This window comes from Lissotriton vulgaris, chromosome 8 (genome assembly GCF_964263255.1).
Source record: "Lissotriton vulgaris chromosome 8, aLisVul1.2, whole genome shotgun sequence".
Lineage (NCBI taxonomy): Eukaryota > Metazoa > Chordata > Amphibia > Caudata > Salamandridae > Lissotriton > Lissotriton vulgaris.
This window is the reverse complement of record NC_141696.1, coordinates 1,461,561,489-1,461,584,217: the sequence shown is the minus strand read 5'-3', so window position 1 is coordinate 1,461,584,217 and position 22,729 is coordinate 1,461,561,489. Positions and strand designations below refer to the sequence as shown.

At 41.6% G+C, this 22,729-nt stretch overlaps 1 protein-coding gene across 1 annotated transcript in view; it reads left to right on the top strand.

The window, feature by feature from the left end:
- Nucleotides 1–22,729, top strand: part of ARHGAP31 (Rho GTPase activating protein 31) — a 529,489-nt gene that overhangs the window by 489,890 nt on the left and 16,870 nt on the right. Inside the window, exons 10-11 of the mRNA XM_086935536.1 lie at nt 1,361–2,026; nt 21,908–22,194. Of these exons, the coding sequence (XP_086791662.1) occupies nt 1,361–2,026; nt 21,908–22,194 (953 nt within the window). The remainder of the gene's footprint in view (nt 1–1,360; nt 2,027–21,907; nt 22,195–22,729) is intronic.

Below are 22,729 nucleotides of genomic sequence, written 5' to 3'. Positions count from 1 at the left end.
AATAAGCATACATTTTTGCCAAAATGTATTTGATGCCATATTAAGTCCCAAAAGTGTTTGGATTGTTTGATTACAACACTTTTCAATGTGACACTTAGGATGTTATTCTAAGAAACAAAACAGAAGATGGCATCTGGAAAATTCTCACTTGAGATGTTTTCACTTGGTTTTTGTTACTCATAATACACCTAGTTGAGTGAAGCTGAAAAGCACCGTGCTGCAAAACAGATTTGTTTATATTTGTTGGAAAGTAAGAACACATGCTCCATTGCATGTGTATCTTGCTTGCAGCATTTGATATTTTAGAAAATACTTGTGAGAACTTGTTTGTCATTTTGGATGCCTGGTGAAAGTATTTTGCGCAAAACAGGGTGCAGGAGTATAAAGTTTGAAGACTATTGGCAGATTGTATGACGAAACCCTGCATGCATTTACCATACGTGCCTTAACACCGCAGGAAGTACCCCTACTGCGAGATTACCACGTGTTCCTTTACCAAGCAAGTCATTATAACGACTTGCCTTAGGGGAGCACTGGACTTTGGAATAGTATAAATTACTATTCCAACACCAGTCAGTGTGGGAAGGTGTTGGACTTAAAATCCAGCACCAGTCCAACAACGCGTCCTCTAAAGCAAGTTGCTGTAATGACTTGTGTGGTAAAGGAACGCGTAATAACGTCGCAGTCTGAGTAGTGACTGCGGTGGAAAGGATGTTTCCCCTATTGGCATGGACAACATTTAACCCATGGTGCATGGGTGTGATCCAAAAATACTTGTTGCAAATCCATCCTGATAATAGGTATTGCTTCTGCTCAAAGGTTAACATGTGTTTGTCAGTCCAGCGCAAAACTTGAATTTGTTGTTAATCAAGGTGAGTCCATCTTTGCACCATTTTATGTCACTTGGGTAACCAAAAAAGGCAACCATGCATCAGCAGTCTCAAATTTATCATGTGGCGTTCCCTTTATCAAGAGTCTAAATGCCTTGGATAGGCTTAGTTCAGCCAGTTTTGATTTAGCAGAATTCAGTGGCTTGAATATGTTGGGCTACTACTTAGGCAAAACTCATTAAGTTATAAGGGATTTATTTAGCGCTGTCATACTTTAGGCATTCAAACACGTTAAGGATGGGATCAGTTTTACTGGGAATTGTGCTTACAAACCACGTTCTGTAGACATCTTTTTAGAATTCCATTCAATGGTTAATTACATCTAATGCACTAATTAGTAATAGAAAATAGCATGTTGTTATCAGAGCAGAAAAGAGAAAGCGCAAAGCAAAGAACAGGCTTGCAGATATGGCTGCTGTAAATTGAATATTGCTATATCTTTGAAATATGTGTTTTTCTTCCTTGAATAGGAGAAGAAGAAAAGATGAGCCGCTTTAAAAGATCTGTGGCCACTGGTGGATTTTTTATCCCTGTGTTGAAGTCCCGCAATGCAGGAACCGGCAGCACCTTCGACCTCAGCAAACACGAGAACGAATGGGATCAGGACGGATCGCCAGGAGCTGCCGGAGGGCTGGAAACCAGAGAGGAAAAGGCTAACTCCATTTCACCCCAGCCGAGGCTGCCTCCGGAGCAGCTTAAAGTTTTTCGTGTGGGCGAAGACTCAGAGTCTGAACAAACCTCACCAAAGATGCGACGAATGTTCTACGCCGCCAATGATGGTTCAGCCAAATCTAACTTCCCAGGTAGCCTCTTCCCACTGGAAGCCTCTCCCCGTCACCAGCGGAAGGCCATGAACATATCTGAGCCATTTGCTGTGTCAGTGCCATTGAGGGTGTCGGCTGTCATCAGCAGCAACAGCACCCCATGCAGAGCAACCACAAAAGACAAGCATTTCCTATCCAGTCTAGAAGAGTTGCCTTCCCCTGAGCTGGAGGAGACTGATTCGGAAGGGGCTGTAGAGAATGGTAACACAGGATCAGAGGAGAGCGTCTCATCTTCAACAATGAGCCATAGTGTAAAGGATGAGTCCACCGAGCCCAACAGCATCAAGGCATTGGATGCAGAGAACCCAGAAGGTAGGACCACAGTATTATTCACTTTATAGACCTCTGGATATTTCACTTGCATATGAAGGATACAGTAAGAGAAGCAATGGGTTTTGTCATCTCTTGTGGGTAGGATGGGAAATAGGGTAGAATAGGGATATCCCAAGAACCAGAAAGTGTCACATTCAGATATTTACATTCTGCTATTCCCTTGTGTCAATCAGAAACATTATTGGCATTCATATTCCTCTTGTGGCTGTGAAGCTTAAGTGGAGATCCAGGGTGTCAAATGGCTGGTTTTAATATAACACTGACCATCAGATGTCGACAGCTATGGGTTGATGCCTACATTTTTCTAAACAGGAGACATGGTCACTGCTGTAGGGTATCTTGGATATATACCCCAGATGTAGGAAAAAAAGCTTTAGAATTTGGGTCTCTCATTTGTAGGGAGAGGCATCTGCAAAAAAGAGTGGCATGTTACTGGAAATGATGGGTCTCACGAGCAATTCAGCGCCTCCGGGGAGATCCTATGTTAAATTTCTCCTGTCAAAGGAACATATTCAAGCCTGGAGCTAGATAGTGTTAGCTTTCATATATGAAGCAACAGACTTGTAAGATACAAATTCAGCTGAAGGATTAGGCAGGACACAGGATATAGTTGATAAGAAATTAGGCTTAATCCAAAGAAAGAGAGACACATCCAAATCCACAGCCTGGTCAGGTAACAGCTTCAAGTCATATTCAAAAGGATACATTATAAAGCTCCAGGCTAGCTCAGAACCACTAGTGTGATGTCACATCTTGAACATTCAGCACGTGTTAAAGATGTCAACAATACTACACACCTTTCCCCTTTAATATAACAAAATTAAATAAATAAAAGAAGGTTAAATGTGAAAGATAACAACTAAACAAAGATAAATAAAAACTTTCATAACAATAACAACACAACCATAACATGTAAAAGACTATGCATATGAATCAAGGTACATAATCCTTCAAGTAGTTTGGTTTCTTGATAACTCTTGAAGAGCAACTTGGAGGCAAAGAATGACTCTTATTGTTTGTGCTACACATGGGTTCATGAGATGGAGTAGAACCAGAGTAAACACAAACTCTATTTAAATTCCATATCCTGTGATCAAGAGTCTTCACTGCATTTTTAAACACTTTAATTACCTTAATAGGTTTAGAAAATTTTACTTTAGGGCCAGGAAGTTTAATGACAAGTAAGTCCCCATTTTTTACAAGAGTTTCTTTAGTAGAATGTTTTGAGTCAAAATGTATTTTCCTATCTAAACATTTCCTTTCTTCTTTCTCACGCCAACCCATATCATTAACATGCGAATGACTCACCCCATTATCATGAGAAGAAATTTTGATACCATCTTCAAAAAGCCTCACCCAAGACGGTTCAAGCAGTGTACAGGGAGATCTTCCCTTAAAAAGTACAAATGATCTACCCGTAGAACAATGTGGAGTCAGCCTATAGATCTCCACTTTTTTAAGTACTTGTTCTTTCCAATTAAGACCAGAATTCTTAGCCCAAGAAATGGTTTCTTTAAGAACTTTGTTAAACCTTTCCACCATTCCGTTGGTTTCTGGGTGATAAAGGGAAAAATGTTTGTGCCTGATACCACGGCTTTTCACGAATGTCTCCATCTCCTTTTAAACTAATTGTACTCCATTATCCGTCAGAATGGACTCAGGGTATCCTTCTGTAGCAAAAAGAGATTCAAGAAATTTCACAACACAGTTGGTCTCTATACTAGACGTAAAGTGAACTTCTGGCCATCTTGAAAACAAGTCTAGTAAGACAAAGATAAAAACCTTTTGCCCATTGGAGTGAATAGGTCCCAGAAAATCAAAGGAAACTTCCTTCCAAGGTCCACTAGGAAGATCTTTAATAACCATGGGTTGGACTCTCACTACCTTAGATTTATCACACATGCTGCAAATCACACAGTCTCTGATCACCCTCTCAATCTGCAGATCCATACCCGGCCACCAGTAAGATTAACAAAGTCTTTCCTTTGTTTTTGACATCCCTGAATGAGACTCATGGGCCAAATCAATTAGTGTCTTACGAAGTTCAGAGGGAGGTACTAACCTTGTCCCACAAACCAGAAATTCATCACAAAGTGCTAGCTCATCCTTAACTCCCCAGAACTTGGAACCCTCAACCGTAGCTTGTTTCTTTGAATGCCACCCTTTCTGCATTAATTACATGACTTCTAATAGAACAGGGTCTGAGGACAGTTTGAGACGCCATTGACATTCATCAATAACCTCCACAGCAACCGGGAAAACCTGAAAGTTATCCTCATCATTGTCAAACTCTTGATTATCATCATAAGACACATCAACCAATCTCGAAAGCGTGTCAGCTACACAATTCTCAACACCAGGGATGTATCTAATTTCAAAATCATACTCTCGTAGAGAAATTACCAACTTGGTTATTCTACTAGAAATCAAATCAATTCCCTTTTAGAGAAAATTTCACACAGTGGTTTGTGGTCAGTTTTGATTACAAATTGTGTTCCCCACAAAAACCTTTTAAACTTCCTTACAGCCCAAAACACAGCAAGAGCTTTGCGTTCAATAACTGAATACCGAGACTCGGGGTCTTTAAGACCACGTGAGGCAAACATTATGGTCTCCAACCCACCATCACCCTCTTGTTGAAGAGCTACACCAAGTCGCTTAATGCTAGCATCAGTGGTAAGGATAGAAATTCTCTCAGGATCAAAACTCCTAAGATTCGGTGCATTTTCAAGTTTCTTTTTTAGAGTATTAAACTCTTTGTCACAATCAGCATTCCAATTAAAGTCTGAACCTTTCTTGAGAAGACCTCTTAAACTCACACAATGATCAGCAAAACCTTGTACAACTTTATTATAATACTCAATCATTCCGAAGAATTTCATGAGCTCTTCCCTAGAAGAAGGGGGAAGCATACGAGATATTGTGTCTACCAGATTTGACTTTGGTGCAATCCCATCACCTGAGATCGTGTGACCCAAATAGTGAATGGATGAAGCTCCAAAATGACACTTGTCAAGCTTAACTGTAAGATTTGCTTCCTCAAGTCTGCCCAAAACATAATTAAGATAACTCTCATGTTCCTTATCATTTTTTGCAAAAACCAATATATTGTCTTGATAGACGCACACACCCTTGCAACCTTTAAGTACTCTCTCCATGACACGTTGAAAGACAGAAGCCGCTGAAACAAGCCCAAACGGCATTCTAATAAACCTATAAGTTCCAAAGGGTGTTATGAACGAGGTATAATTCCTGGACGATTCTTCAAGTTCACTTTGATGGTAGGCGGAAGCCAAGTCTAAGGTGCTGAAGATTTTGGCTCCACCCAACAACGTTAACAGATCTGAGATGTTAGGTAGGGGGTAACGGTGAACTATTACACACTTATTGAGTTGCCTCAAATTGATGCACTAACGCAAAGACCCATTGGGTTTGCGAGCAGCAACTACCGGAGCAACCCAATCAGTATCCGTGACTTCTTCAATAATTCCTCCTTTCTTTAGTTTATACAATTCTCTCATCATCTCATCCCTAATAGCTAACGGAACACTCCTATCTTTACAAATGACATTCAAATCCCCCTGATGGAGCCAGTTGATAATACTGTCTCCTTTCTGCGAAACATACTTTTTCCCAGGGACAAAACATCCTTTGTATTCAATAAGTCCTGTGAAAAAACCAAGCAAAGGAATTGGCTATTCCTGGATTCCCCCTCTATTAGAATCGTGTCCACGGGACAAGACCTATTATCAGAAGTAGAAGTAACTTGGACTACTACTTACAAAATCCCCATCCAATGTTTTATCATCCACAGATTTTACTTGAGAGGAAGGAATCTTGCATAGAGTTGGAAAATGCCCTTTCTTTGCACTTAGAACATGTAACATTTAAAGCAGGACATTTCTTATAATTTGCAAAATATCCTACTTTATCACATCTGAAACATTTAGGTACAAAATGCTTCTTTTTGATTTTATTGGGATTGGCACTTTTTGTAGAAGTAAAATCTTTTGTGTTTTCTTTAACTGCTTGAACAGAAACCTGTTTGTCTTTCTTCAAAGTATCAACACATTTTAATGAGTGTTCAACCCTCTTTGATATTTGAATAACCTCATCCAAAGATGGTTCATCTTTTAACCACAGTTCCTCACAAACTTTTTCTATATTGCACCCAACCATAAACTGATCTCTGATCCTTTCATCCAAGGAATCAGAGAATTTGCAAGATGAATCTAATTTTCTTAGTTGTGTAATATAGCCTTCAACAGTTTCTTCATCGTTTTGTACCCTTTTTGGAAATTGGTACCTCTCCAAGATGGTACTTACTTTGGGTAAGTAATGCTTGTCCAGCTTCTTCATACAAATTTCATATTCATTGAGATCTCTCCCTTCCACATCACTGAGTTCCGGTAGCTGATCGAAAACATCTTGGCCCTTAGATCCAAGGCAATGAAGAAGAAGGGAGGTTCTGCGTTCTGCACTCAAACTCACACCACAAACCTTAGCATATCGCTCAAAAACCTTCCATTTCTGCCATTTAATGACAGGTTCACCCAGTGAAGAGAGGAAAAGTGGAGCTGCTGTTACATTCTGCATAATTTAAAAGGCAAAATATTAATGTGACACAAAGCTTTCTGAAGATATTGGGTGCTGTCAATAACAAGAATTAATTACAGACAATGCAAACATAAATAGGAATAGTATTTTAGAAAAATTACAACAGATGAAACAAGTGTGCATGTCACTGTTGCGGCATGCTTGTAAAACACAGGGCAAATTGAAAACACCCTTGTTGTACACAAGATAAATATTAGAAATAAAGAAAGTGTGCGCGTAACTGTTGTGGTAGGAAAGTGTGCATGTCACTGTTGTGGCAGGAAGTTGTGCGTATCAGAGATGTGGTACACTGAATGTATCTACGTATTACTGAAGGAAAAGTGCATATCATTGACTTGAGACGTAGGATGGCGATACTTGAATCTGAGGTTGTAGAGTAGAAAGTGTGCGTGTGACTGTATACAAGACACGCTCAATTGTGAAGGACTTCTGCTTAGAGAAACTAGAGAAATGTCACTGCCGATGATAAAACGTTAAAAAGAACGTTAGTGTTCCAAAACAAAGACGGAGAGTACAAAAAGATGATTATGGACTACAAAAATGGAGTCCACGGTGCTTAAGGTGTGTGCACCGTAACAAAACTACGGGATGACGAGGGTGTTGATCTCCCGTCGAACTCCAGCGAGTAAGCAACAGGAGAAGGCAGGAGAGAGTGCGGAATCCAGTGAGCGTGAATGGAACCTTACGCTCGAGAGTACTTCGAAGCAAACATTTTAAAAGATATGAATGATTTGAAAAATGCGAAGCAGTTGAAAAGTATGTTAACCCAAATCCAAACATCAAAAAATACAAAAAAAAACAAAAAACGTTGGTACTCTCAGCAAGTCAGCGACACACTTGAAATAGCTGCAGCACACTGCTTCAAGGGGTGTAACGTTGATAAACACAATCAGTAAACAACACACTTGAATAAGCTGCTGTAAACTGCTTTGTGACTATTCAACTTTGAATAACTGCGGTGCACATTTCAAACGGCAAGAGAAAATCTCGAAATAGTCACAGTACGTTGCTCCCTGACTAATCAACTTTCAATAACTGCGGTGCGCATTTCAAACAGCAAGTGTCTACTCAGTAATAAACATAGAGAAGACCTTTGTAGTGCCACACTAAAAGAAACTGGGGTCCAGTCTTAATTTCAAATTAAGAGGTTGTCTCAGTGAGAACCCTTCTTAAACCAGCACAGAACTGTTAGTTCAGATCCACTCCTAAACTGGCATACCGCTGCTCACAGATGAAACAGAGTCAATCTTAAACTGGAACAGCACCGCTCACAGTAAATTTCAGCCGCTGGTGCTATCACTGCACTAATAAAGGCAACTGTGTGCCCAGTCTTTCAGCCTCTGCTGCAATCATGACACATAAACGTATGAAGAAACTGTACAGTACCTTTAGGTTGAGTAAAAGGAAGACAGTTGAGGTTGTTGAGTCTCTCTCCTTTTCAGCTGCCGACTACGCCAATGTAAGATCCAAATTCAGCTGAAGGATTAGGCAGGACACAGGATATAGTTGATAAGATGTTCGGTTTAATCCAAAGAAAGAGAGACACATCCAAATCCACAGCCTGGTCAGGTAACAGCTTCAAGTCATATTCAAAAGGATACATTCTAAATCTCCAGGCTAGATTAGAACCACTAGTGTGATGTCACATCTTGAACATTCAGCACATGTTAAAGATGTCCAGAATACTACAAGACTTTATAAAACTGTGGGCAATTCGACATCAAGAAGAGATATTTACTCGATTTAGATTTTTCTAGTGAGTAAGAGAATGGGAAGCTACCTAATATGTCTTTGAAACACTTGCAAAATTAGTGATGGAAAGGAACCAAGGCTGGGGTACGTAATTTGCATTCATGCCAGGTAGTTTTGCATACAACGAAGCGCAAAAAGTTTATTAAGTTTTCTGTTAAAATGTTACTATTGCACTGGTTGGTCGGAATAATTGTTAATGCAAAATTGCCTTACTCTGGTGGTAATTTTCCTTGCAGACTTCCAATTTACGCAATCTGCCCTCTTGCTGTAGATGGCAAGTATTTACCTGGGTGCACAATGAACCACAGTCAGTCCTATGATGTCGGCACTAATACTGTGTATGCAGATGTCTCCCAGAGGGCTGTTTATGCAGAGACCTACAAATCTGCACACGGCTGTGCAGTTACCGGGTTATTTCTTTTGGAGTGTTGTCTACCAGGTGATTGTAATTGAGTGCAATGGCATACGGCTCTGAAATGGATGGCACATCTAGGGCAGTGCACTCAAATAAAGGTCTTAATTCTGCTCCGGGAATTCCTATCTTTTTACTGGGTTATTTTAGGGTTAGGAGGGGCAGAAGCAGACCAGAAGACAGTGTAATACATTTTTGACCCTCTTGCCTTCAGCAACCAAAACTAAATGTACCTTGGCTCTTCTGGCAATCCATTTCAAGCGCTAGATTTATGGAACTCCCTTCACCCTCCCACCAACACAAAAATACCACCAACACAAACAAGCATTAGAAATGCAATAGGTCTTGCATTTGTTTCAGTTAGAGCTATTGCCATAGCTCAACAGCTACCGGCCAGAAATTGCCTCTTTGCAGGTGCCGAACAGAGCATTGCTCTGTGAAACAGCCTGAAAGCCTAAAATGATGTTGATAGCCTACGAATAAATAAAAAAGCAGATCAGGTTGACCAGGAGCAACCGCAGACGTATTGGGATGGTCAACGCAAGCAAACAATGTGTGAAATCACCTGGGCGTGCCACAAGCATGCAAAAACGGGAGAATCAGTCCCAATGCACCAATAAAAACCCAGTATTTCTAAATGGCACAACAACGAACAAATGGCAGTTCATGGCATGCCAAAAGCCGATAGAGGAAATAACAACAGGTCTTGCCGACATCGCGAGCCCAGGCTCGACCTAAAAATACCACAACACAAAAAATAGTACCAACACAAAAAATACTTACTGCATACCACTCCTATGACACGCTGAGTGTAGTGGGACCACTAGTCACTGCCACTTTGATGAACTACAAAGAATGTAAAAGAATTTGGATATGTATATGATTAGCATGACTTCCACTTTGGCAAGGAAGTACTGAACGGCCGTCGCACGTTCTTCCTTGCATCTCATCATTCCACACTGATTTTCCATACAGTATCATGTGCTCAGATATTATAGTCCTGATGATGAGTCGGCGGAGTGGAATCCCTGCGTGGGATTTCGCTCCACCAAAGCACAACTGGCCCAATGTTTCCTCAACCAGTTTTCCCGAGTGTGGGTACACTGGAAACAATTTCCCCGTTGGAAATAAGGGTTAGTAAAATATTTTTAGAGGATTGGGCTGCAAGAGCAGCCAAGCTTCGTACCTCAGCCCCTGCCAAGCCTCTGACACTCCTCTCTCGCACACATTTACCATCTGCTCAGAACAGATTGTAATGTGTGCATTAAACTAGGGGTGGGTGTAACTGGTGTAATTTAGTGCACCATAATCATGCGGAAATAGCTTAGAATTCTTCAAGATTATGCATATAGAGTAATTCTACATTTAGCGCTATGGACTCTAGATGGATTTTGCACTAGGAATTAACGCTAAATGCAGCAAAACATGAATAATAAGTGCAAGGGAACGCATGCACTCGCTAAATGAGCTTTCGCAGTAGGATTTCCCCCCCACTTTATTCATTACATGAGCGGTCTAAGTGGCATTCGGATGCTGCAGAATTTTGCTCCTGCAATAATTCCAGTGTTCAGTTGATGACGCTGAGATTCTCCCCTAGATTTTCACCTTACCACTCTGGAGAATCCCTGGTCGACGAACCTCTTTAGTCTGCATAGAAGTGTGAAGGAAGTTCTTTAAATTGCATACTTTTGACAGTTTCCCCCTAATCAACACATCTCAATCTAAAGGACCACTGACTCCGAAGAAAAGTTTAAATATTTATTACAAAGCCAAAAACAACTGAACATATAAGCACCTCAGCAAGAGGGTCAAGAAATAAACTGGCACTAATACAAACATAATCCTACGCAGGAGTCTCAGACGACTCAAAATAAAGAGCAACGTTAATTCAAGAAGCATTAGGCAAGCGATGACTGTTCGCACTGGAAAACTCGACTGCATCCGCTTCAATGGAAAAGAAAAAGATTAGTCTTTCCCTACACTAACTCTAAAGTGACATCCCTACTTAACATACCTCCCAGGTAAGAGAAAAAGGTGTTGGTTGTGAAGGCTCCCTAAGAAGCACTTTCACTTTTCCAGGTAAGTAGCCTAAACTACAGAGCTTGTTCTAAGATGCTCCTTAGTTTCTCCTGCCTAGTCCCCTCTGAGACCCATGTCTAACTGCACAACCAATTGGACTGCCTTAGACAGGACACAGTCTAAGTCCAACTAACCCTAAACCTAGCTTCGATAGCAACTCAACTGACTCTCCACCCTCGGGGAACTTTCCCTAATACAAAATCCCCAAAACAGTGGATACGCCCATGGCACACCTCCTTCTGGCAGGTGCAACTCCTTGTACTTTTCCAGCGCAGATCCTTCTTTTTCCAGAAACCGTTGCTGTGTCGTTGGGTCCCAGGCACATTCTCCGCCAAATGTTTCAACCGCACATAGCAACGCACTCCCTTTGTCTCTACTCCTACCAGTCTAACTTCTAAACAATGGCTCATTCTACCTAACGAGCTACATGGCCTTGCACCTGCAAAAGAAATGCACGAGAAACAATCCCTTGCACGCTCTAAGTTTCGATTCGAAATTCAACTGCGAACAGGAGCCTCTTTCCCAAGGTTTATTTTGAACTCAACATTTCTAGTCAGGCTAAGAAAACCACAGTTAGGCCTCTGCTGACTTTTTCATGTCTCAGGCCTTTACTCTTTTAAATGCATTTCTAATACAACAACATAAGCTTTTCATTAATCAATCCTAACATTACATTTCACATTACCAATCATTATTCTCATGTTAAAACATCACATTTATTATTAGGCAGCCTACACGTGCAGCTTTAATATGGCACGTTCAAACCTAATGCACATTTTACACACAGAGCAATTAATTTCTAAGTTACCTAAGGCATGATTCTCTCAACTAAAGCACTGCATTAATCTGCAAATGATATGAGCATAATTCTACATATGGCCAATTATCTTCCTTTGTTGAGACCCAGAACTTCCTACATCCTTCATAATCAGGTTTTAGAGCAGGGTTTTCAACTGAAACAGCTATATTAGGAGATACAGAAATGCTTCAACGTCGCATGGATACTGGCAACATGGTGGCCCTTATTTTACTTGACCTGAGTAATGCATTCAACACAGTGTCACACACCGTGTTGCTGAAAGCGTTGCAGTCTCTGGGCATTGAGGGTCTAGCACTGCAATGGCTTGACTCTTTCCTTACCAATCGCACATTTCAGATCTTCTCTTCCACAACCAGCTCTGAAAAGCATTTATCCCCCTATGGAGTGCCTCAGGCATCTATACTGAGCCCTCTGTTGTTTAATGTTTATGTTCGCCCATTAGCAGATATGTAAATGTAAATGTGTGGTACTTGTATAGCGCACAAATCACCCATGGGCATCTAGGCGCTTGTACGAATACCGCTGAGGAACCCTTCCTGGCCTTTCCCTGTGAAGTGCCCACTCCTGGGCACCCCCAAGGTGAAGCCAGGCATCCTAGCGTTGTTGGGGCTGTTGTGGAGATTAAGCAAGCTATTGCCTAGAGTTGCAGAGTGGGACCCATGATTAGAATAGGCACCGAGGCGAGAATTATCAGGTCCGAGGAAGTTGAGCCCAAGACCCACCGAGGCGGGAATTGAAACCTGGTGCCGGGCTAGAACTCTGCATCAGGGTCTGCCGCTCTAACCATTGAGCCACACTTCTCCAGTATAGCTGAAACGGCAGGGCTGTCTAGACTTTCCTATGCAGATGACACCCAGATTATCTTCTCCCGCTCTGCAGCAAGGGACTCTAAATCATCTGCTCTCCAGTCTGGTTTGAGGAAAATTGCGTCTTGGATGCACCTTAACCTACTAAAACTCAACGGAAAAAAAATGAAGTTTTGATCTTAGGGAAATATCAAGATCTTTCTGGTCCCCAGCATTGGCCTGTTGAAATGGGTATTCTTCCCCAGCCTGCCCATCAAGTCCGAAACCTAGGCCTTATCATTGATGACCAGCTATCAATGAACCATCAAGCCGTGAAGGTGGCCTCAATCTGCTTTACCATTCTCGAATGGTTAAGAAGATTCTTTGGATGTTGCCATTCTCTACCCAGAGAACAATAGTCCAGGCCCTTGTTACATCTAGGCTGGATTACAGCCATGTTTTATATCTGGATTTTAACAAAGAAGAGGAGATACAAAGATTGCAGGTGGTGCAAAATGCGGCTGACAGGCTGCTTTGCCAGGTCCCCAAGACAGCCTCCATTTCGGGCTTTCTCCCTAACCTTCATTGGCTTAATTTGGAGACTTCCATTAAATTCAATGCCTTGAGCTATAAGTTCAAAATTAATACTGGCTTAGCCCCCAAACCTGCAATCTTTAGTTCAACCCTACTTACCCTCATGCACCCTTCGTTCCACTACTGAGCTTAAATATACGGTTCCCTGAATCAGGCGGATGCGTATGTGCGGTCGATCTTTTGCCTATCTAGGACCTTCTCTGTGGAACTCTCTTCCTATTTCACTACGTAATGAAACAGTTTATGGGAATTTTTGAAGAGGCTTGAAAACTTGGATGTTCAACGTGTAACTTCTCTCCACTCCTCTCTTTTTCAGGCTGGCCCCGGGAAGCCCACTGGGTAGCTGAGTGCCTTATAAACTTAAATAACATACATGTTTTCATTGGTCCCTGAGTTGTCTGATGTAACGCGTCAAATGTACAATTTTTAGACAGGACTTAACGCGTCAAATGTGCGATTTTTAGACTGGACTAACAGAGCATCAAACCCTTTACCTCACACCTTGACGCACACTGGGTAATGCTATGATGAACTCGTATTTACTACCGACACAGTTTTAATAGATCTTTAATTTCTGTCCCTAATATAAAAATTATCTTCCAACAATGGGTCACTGTACCAAAATATTGAGTATTAAATATTGCAATACCTTAATGTTGTTGCTAAACTATTGACATGGAAGAATACATAGGTTAGTGTTAATTTATTATATTTAACTACACGTCTATATCTTCAAGGTACGCATTTGTGGAGTTAAGAATAGTTAATCTATACCTCCTCAATGTTTAACTTGTCAGTATTTCTGCACTGATATTATGGTATTAGGATATTTCTGTAGTCGATATTCGGTCATACAACTCCACAATGGATGCATTGCCTAGCAGTCGCAAAGCTCCTCCGTTCTTGGGGGTTCTTGCACACCATGATGACTTGAGTATAATGAGACAGATCCATGGCTTAGAGTAGAAAGCAGACAGCCAGTCATACACATTTTATGTACCTTTCTAGTTGCTTTCAATAATTTAAAAAAACTGATGAGTTTTGTAGTCAATGTTTGTATCTGAGGGCTGATCGGGTTGCTGTCGAACAGGTAAACAGCTATTGTAGACCGCTCACAGGCCACGAGGTTTTAGGAGATTTTAATATGAGAACATAAAATTACCAGATTATTTACTTTAAAAAAAAGAATTCTACAGGATACTCTATGACTTGTTTGCCTCTTTGTGTTTCACTTTGGCTCTCCAGAGTCAAAACCAGGTTTCTGCAACCAGTATCCTTAACAAAGTGCTCTGCATAAAATGTGCTTTGCAAAAACCACTTAGGGCCTCTTAGGCCTGAGTGGTGAACTCTGTTCCGTTTGCAGAGTTTGAGGAGTTTTCTGCACTCCACACTCTGCGGAGTGCAAAAACCCTGCACCACATAGTGCAGCAAAGTTTTTTCCTCGCTCACGCTTGCCAATGGTAAGTTGGCGAGTGTGAGCTGCCGCTCGGGTCCAATTTCTACTCGGGCAGCAGGAAGATCACTACAAACAGCAGTTTGCACTGCACTTTGCACTTGCGGATCTCCTCAGGGTTTTTTTGTCACTTTGCGGAGGAACTCAGTGAACTCCACCCAGGCTGAATTATAAGGAGCTCGGATTTAAGTGCGGGCTACCAATGGGCTGTAATTTAGGATTCACATTTGTATCCATGTACCTAAATATGTCTACTTTGAGGTGTAATAACATGGAGACCTGTTTTTACATGGCCCCCTATTCCGGCGGACTAGTGGGCAATTTTCTGCTCCTATCTACCACCTGCATAGAGCTGGTGCTAAACAGGAATAGGACAATCGCTGCTTGGAGATGGTGTCTGGGGGCAGCCCAGCTGTTAGGCTGCTGGCGCTTTCCATGCTCCCTTTGCAAAGATGATTCAGAAAAGGGGGTGGTGATGAACAGAGTCTCTGAATTAAGCAGACCACTCTTACCCAGTCCAAAGATCAGGGCTTGATCCATCACCGTTTTTTAGCTCACTGCACCATCCCAGCTCAGAACTTGGCTATATGCAAATTAGTCTGACCCTGGCCCAGTGCATCATGGGAACAGGGCAGACCAAACTACCAAGCCAATTCTTATACTGGGAAGGAAACAAGCTACCGGGGACCAGTTTCTGGCATTTCAGCCGTCTTCGGCCCGGCTTGCTTGAATCCTGATGGTGCAATGAGCAAGGGACTCACATCTGAGTATACCCTTCCACGCTTATGGTGGACAAAAATGATTCAGAAAAGGGGGTGGTGAGACTGGGTAAGAGTGGTCTGTTTAACTCAGACACTCTGTTCATCACCACCCCCTTTTTGTAAATCGTTTTTGGCCACTATAGGTGTGGCAGGGTATACTCAGACATGAGTCCCTTTCTCACTGCTCCATCAGGATTCAAGCAAGCCGGGCCGAAGAAGGCTGAAATGCCAGAAATCGGTCCCCGGTAGCTTGTCTCCTTTCTGGTGAAGAATTGGCTTGGTAGTTTAGTCTGCCCTGTTCCCATGATGCACTGGGCCAGGGACAGACTGATTTGCATATAGCCAGGTTCTGAGCTCGGATGGGGCAGTGAGATAAATAACGGTGATGGATCAAGCCCTGATCTTTGGACTGGGTAAGAGTGGTCTGTTTAACTCAGACACTCTGTTCATCACCACCCCCTTTTTGTAAATCGTTTTTGGCCACTATAGGTGTGGCAGGGTATACTCAGACATGAGTCCCTTTCTCACTGCTCCATCAGGATTCAAGCAAGCCGGGCCGAAGAAGGCTGAAATGCCAGAAACCGGTCCCCGGTAGCTTGTCTCCTTTCTGGTGAAGAATTGGCTTGGTAGTTTAGTCTGCCCTGTTCCCATGATGCACTGGGCCAGGGACAGACTGATTTGCATATAGCCAGGTTCTGAGCTGGGATGGGGCAGTGAGATAAATAACGGTGATGGATCAAGCCCTGATCTTTGGACTGGGTAAGAGTGGTCTGTTTAACTCAGACACTCTGTTCATCACCACCCCCCCTTTTTGTAAATCCCTTTGCAAAGAGGCAAGCATTAGGTGGGCAGGTGGGGTGTGGCGAGGCGGGACGATTTACTGTTGCTCCGCAGCCCCTGTGGATCCAGAAACGTTAATACCAAGCCCGTTGTTCCCGCACTCAGGTTTGCTGGGTGCAGTAAAAACATACCCGTAATCCCAGGTGCACGGTCAGTGGGCACCTCAAACTGGCCTGGAGTGGTATCCTCAGCCCTAAGACTACCTGAGAGTTCTCAAGCATAATTACATTGTGGTTAGAAAAGCTCCACATTGGAAAAGTCTACGTATATTTACCATTCGGCAAGGAAAAGTTTTACTGGGTTCAATTAAATTTAATCTTACCTCAGTACGCGATTATATTATTTTTCAATGAGGGGTGTAATTGTAATTGTATGAAGGCAGACTGACACAGTTTGCAAATTGGGAAAATTAAGAATTGTGCAAAGTTCTGCCATGGAAAAACAAACTTAACACACACACAAAGAGTCTGATTCACATAGATAACATACACTTTTCTTTGTGTTGAAATTTTTTTATTGAATTTTATCATGAAATACAGAGTAACACAGAAATAATAAAACAATACATTATTGATAATATTAAATACATATGTTGGTGATAAATATGAACGGATAAATAACAATAAATAAGGAATCATATTTTATATAAATAGTAAAATAACATACACTTTTCTGTAATTTACATTTTTGAGTAAGTTACATTCATTTTTTAATTCAAAATACAGTATTAAAATATTGCTTAATTAAATAATAAATATTTACTATTTTGAAAAAACTTTTTAACATTAAATTATGGTTATTTATATTTTTTACTATTTTAATTTAATTTTATTTGTATGGTGTTGTATGTCAATTGCCTAACTCCATTATTTTCTGGGTGGTGCTAGACATCTGTGTTTTTTTAGATTTTTTGAATTAGCAGAAAGTAATATATATATACTTAAAAGTGTAAGTTACCTTTGTGAATCAGGCTCTTAGGCTTTAGGTGCACGTGGAATAAAATCAGATGAGTTTCCCAAGCCCACTGAAGGCTTCCACAACAGATCCTTTTGCTCTGGGTCTTCCCACCTTATAAAGAAATGCTGTGCCTGTCAGAAGTTTGATTAGTAATATGAAATATGTGAAACTGATTTTAGCTCAAATTTAGTGGGGTATTCTAGAGTTTGGCGGATGTGGACAAACCACCAAAAATTGCAGGTGCCCCTTAGAGAGTACACTCACGTCTACACTCTACCTATGTTTATATTCTAGCCACGTTTACACTCTGCCTATGTTTACACTTCAAAAAAGGCAGATGGGACATCTGACAATGTTTGGCAGATCGACAACATCCCAAAAACAGTGACCTCCTTAATCCCATCATTCGTTTTGGAAAAGTAAAGCAAACCTAATGTGCCCTATTCCTGGTTGCCTAAGGGCCCGTATTAGCATTGACACTGAAGTATGCAAAAAAGTGATGAATGGAATGCCTGAATTAATCCCAGCCACTGATAATTACTTGGGCCGCATCCCAGTCCCGCGTTATTTTGCACACTTTGCCACCTCAGTTTGGACCTAGTCATATGCAAATCAGTCTTGATTGTGCTCCAATAAGAACAGTCCAGCCTGAACTGCCAGGTCCTCTCTAAACCGGAACACGAGCAACCCAGGACCGATTTCACCAATTTGAGGGCTCATGCGCCAAGTATAGCTCTGTTCCAGTGTTGGAGTGTGCATGGAACCCACATCTGGCCTATCCATACCAAGTAGGGCGTCACACTGACGTATACAAAAAAGTGATGGGTGGAATGCTTGAATTCATCTCAGCCACTGGTAATTGCTTGACTGCATCCCAGCCCATCTGGTATTTTGCACACCATGCCACCTCAGTTTGGACCCAGCCATATGCAAATCAGTTGTGACCCCGCCCCAGTGTGAACAGCCCAGACCAAATTGTCAGGCCAGGTCCTCTCTGAACCGGAACACAAGCAGCCACATTAATACATATGTTATAGTGTTGGATGCTTAAGATCCTTCATTCATTAAATTACTATATCCTCATTATATTGTTTATTCATTCAGGCTTGTTATCTTCGAAGACCTCTGTACGGCCAGCATGTGTTTTGCTTCATTTCGCGTGTAGGCCCGAGGCTTTCTCAAAGCCGTCGGAACATTGGATGATATAGATTAGAGTTGTTCACTGGACCTATGTCAGGGCATACCCGTCTTGTTTAGGGCATCAAAAAAAGTGATGGATGGAGTGATTGAATTAATTTTAGTCACTGGCAATTGCTAGGGCTGCATCCGAATCCATTGATTGGGTAGTTCAGACTGGACTGTTTGACCTGGAGCAGGGTCAAGACTGATTTGCATGGCTGCTTCCAAACTGAGGTGGCATGGTGGGCAAAAATCTGTGGATGTGGGTTGTGGCCCCAAGTGAATGCCAATGGCTGAGATTAATTAAAGCATTACGTCCATCACTTTGTTTTTGATACCCTATATGTGATAGGTATGCCCAGACATGGGTCCTATGCTCACTGTGCCATTGGAATCAAGCTATGCCTGGCAGGTGAGCCCAAAAAAGGCCGGAACCGGTGCTGGCTTGCTTGTGTTCTGGTACAGGGAGGACTTGGTCTGGCAGTTATGTCTAGACGGTTGCTATTGGAGCAGTTTGAAGACTGATTTGTATGTGGCTGGATTCAAACGGAGGTGGCATGGTGTTCAAAAATTGATGGATTAAGATATTGTCCTGAGCGATTGCCAGTGGGTGAGATTAATTCAAGCATTCCATCATCACTTTAACCCCTTCGATGCTGTTGACGGAACGGTTCCGTCATGCACGTCGGGTGAGCTGTGCGGATGACGGAACCGTTCCGTCATGACTCCGCCCGCGCAAGGCGGAGTCAGCGTGGGCGGGGAATTCGCGCCGCACGGAAGCGGTTAAATTTGATGCCCTGAGTGTGAAGGGAAGCCCAGATGCGTGTTCTGTGCTTACTGTGTCACTGGAACCAAGCTATACCTGGCTGATGAGCCCTAGTAAGGGTGAAACCAGTCCTGGCTTGCTTCTGTTCCAATTCTGGAAGGACGTGGTCAGGCAGTTTGGGCTGGATTTTAAGCATTCCATCCATCACTTCTTGTTTGATGCCCCGTTTTAGCATTGATGCAACATATTGTGATATGGTTTATAGTGAACTTGGAACAAAACATGACATAATACCGTTAGTAATTTAGCAATTATGTATGTGTTTGAAATGTAGGGCCTCCTCGGGTCTTATGACCTTTCAGTTGCTGATTATTAGTTACATATACAGCACATTCAACTTGAAATAAAGTTTGAAAGCAAGTTTTACACAGATGGTCCAAATGTGTTTGTAAATTGTTAAGTGTTGCCAATTAGGTCTTCAAAAAGTACCTTATTTCTGCTTATAAATATCAGCCCTGTATCCCTTAATATGCCCCTTATTTTGTCTGTCATACATTTTGGGCTAGATGTACAAAGCATTTTTCTGGTTGCAAACTGCCAGATTCGTAGAATCATGCTGTTAGAGACCGGAAAAATGCTTTTTCAAATGTACAAAATGCGGTTTGGTAACTTCTTACCAAATCGCATTTTGAATTTGTGATTCTGTATTTGGAAGGGGCGTGTTTGTGGTGTCCCTTTCAAATACAGAATCGGTACGGTATGTATTACAGTTTTGTGACCGAATTCCGGTCGCAAAACAGTAATAATTTTGCACCACTTTAAAACTGGTGATAACACATTCACAGAATGGGTCCCCAAGGACCCCTTCTCCTTTGAGAATGTAAATAAAAATATTTTTTAAGAGCCAGGCTGTGGTCCCATGGATCACTGCCTACTCTTAAATAATGAACCTTCATGATTTCAGTTTTTTCTTTTTAAATGCATCCAGTTTTATAAAAAAAAAAGAAAGATTGCTTTATTAAAAAGTAATCACAGACATGATGGTCTACTGACCACAACAGGCCACCATACCTGTGATGGCTGAGATTCCTAATGGGTCACCAACTGCGACCTACCTCATTAATATTCATGAGGTAGGTCGATTTGCGACCCATAAGGAATCCCTAAATGAAACTCAAGGAGAATCATAAATTCGGAATACCCATTTCCTCATTGCGATTCAGAGAGAATCACAATTAGGAAATCAGTATTCTTATTTTTTGTATATCTGGCCATTTCTGTTTTAGTCATTCTTTTATTTAATTATTATGTTTTGTGGAAACCTCTAAACCCAACCAATAGACAGTGGAGGGTTTAATGGTGAAGAATTGGCACTTCAGTGCAGATGAAATATTGAGAAAGTGTTAGAAGAACCTGTGGTACCACTACAATTTTAGGACCTTTCTGTGGGGCACGATGGTCTGGGGTTCTCTTAGCTCTGTGGTTGCAAATTAAATTGCCTTAGCCCCATACAAGTACAGATCTTCCATTCCATGCATTACAGCAAAATCTGTGCCTAAATAGAAGCTTTTTTTTTAGAAGACATGGGGGATTGTAGTGCACCAGAGGCTCTTTAAGGTAATATGAGGCATGCTTTTGCATTGATTTGAAAGTCATTGTCAGTACTTTGAACTGGTACATTTGTTTCACAGGCAGTCAGTTGTAGATCTTTGTTTGGGTTTCATGTTTTGGACTTTTCCGGTGTCTTAGGGAATTGTGGCATCTTCACTAGAACCGGTTGTATTCTCTCATATAGGGCGTTGCGGTAGTTTACTTTGGGGTGCCCAAAAATATGGTTGGTGTTTTGGAGCTCGTTGCATTGTGGGATTTCTTTAAATGACTAAAGATTAGAAGTATACGGAAGCCAGATTCAACTTGTACTCCACTGAGAGTAGCAGGGAATTGCATGACTTCCGAACTGCTTGTATTATAATCTAGAATAATGTTCCTTTGCCCCTCACCCTTCTGCTCCTCATGTTACTAGTACCAGCACATACAGAGGAGCCACTGTTGTGCTCCACAACCATCAGTCATCATAATTATCATCGTTATGCATCATCCTCAATTTCTTGTTTCCCAAAGTGAGACCATTTTCCATGAGCTCTTTTGTCATGGGTGTTATTGGCAGCCTCATTCAGTGGTAGGCTTATCTTAAACGTACAGTAACCAAATCTCTCTACGATGAGTTTTCTGGGTCATCGCTTGTGATGCATTCCCATGTCTCAAGTGGAAGGGAGAATGTATGTGGGTAGCAGAGATTTGTCTGACTAGAGTATGGAAGTCAATACCACTCCAATAGGAGGTCCCTCCTGAGAACCTGACCCAGGGTGAATCCTGCTTTGTCCATAGAAATATTAGCAAATTAGGTGAAGTTGTTGAAGGTGGTGTTGGCTTCAAGCTGTTGGAGGTGCAGGTGGTGTGGGGCCCTTCCAGAACTTGAGCAACCCTACGAACATCACCTTGAGTGTGTAGCAGAGCTGTCACTCAATCGCACCCGCGGTGGCAGTCATTTGGATCACAATGGACAGATTTTCTCTACTATTGCTTTGTGGAACAATATGAATATACAAAAGATGACAAACTGAATGTCTAGTATGAACAACAATGAAAAGAAGTTTAAGTTGGGGCTACTCTTGTGTTGTTGTTTAACTACATACACTAAATGTAAAACATTTGGTGTTAAAAGGTAGCTATACGAGGGTGAAATCAAGTACGGAAAGAAACAGGAAATACGGTTTATAATTCAGTTTTCTAAATAACCTTATTTCACTCCTTTTAGCAAACTCTGTGTGTACTTTTCTCCTAGGGATCACCGTTGAGATACCGCCTAGCCCCAAGATCATTGAACTCTTTGATGATTCGAAGTTGTCCAAAGAAATATCTGAGCCTGGGACATGTCATCCTCCAGAAGAGAAGATCAGCCTTGAGAACGTACCTGTGTCTCCTGACGGCCTAGAGCATAAACAGAACCTGCAGCAAGATGTCAACCAGGAACATAACCAAATGAGGGATCAGAAAGTCAATCCGGAGGAAGGCAGCAATCAGCAGAACCACGCACAAGAAGAATTAAAGAACCTGCTCCATAATGGCCCAGTGAGTAGCTTGCCTTTGATAATAAGCGATTGCCTTGACTCCTGCAGGTATTAAACAATCAGATTTGCAACAAACTCTCCCTGCAATCTTGTTTGCCAGGTATCACATGAATGAAAATAATAGGAGGGCCAGGGTTGCATGGCTTGTAAGAACCACGGACCCGATTCACAAAAATAATCTGAGACAAAATCCTAACTTTACGACTTTCGGTAAGGCATTTAGGAGTAGTAAAGTTAGGATTTTTTCTCAGTAAACTTCAGTTTTGGTCTTAAGTTTACTTAAGTAAAACTTAAGTTTAACTGAGACAAAATCCTAACTTTACGACTTTCGGTAAGGCATTTAGGAGTAGTAAAGTTAGGATTTTTTCTCAGTAAACTTCAGTTTTGGTCTTAAGTTTACTTAAGTAAAACTTAAGTTTAACTGAGACAAAATCCTAACTTTACTACTCCTAAATGCCCTTTGTGAATATCAAAAGTCGTAAAGTTAGGATTGTGTCTCAGTAAAACTTAAGTTTTGGTCTTAAGTTTATCTTAAG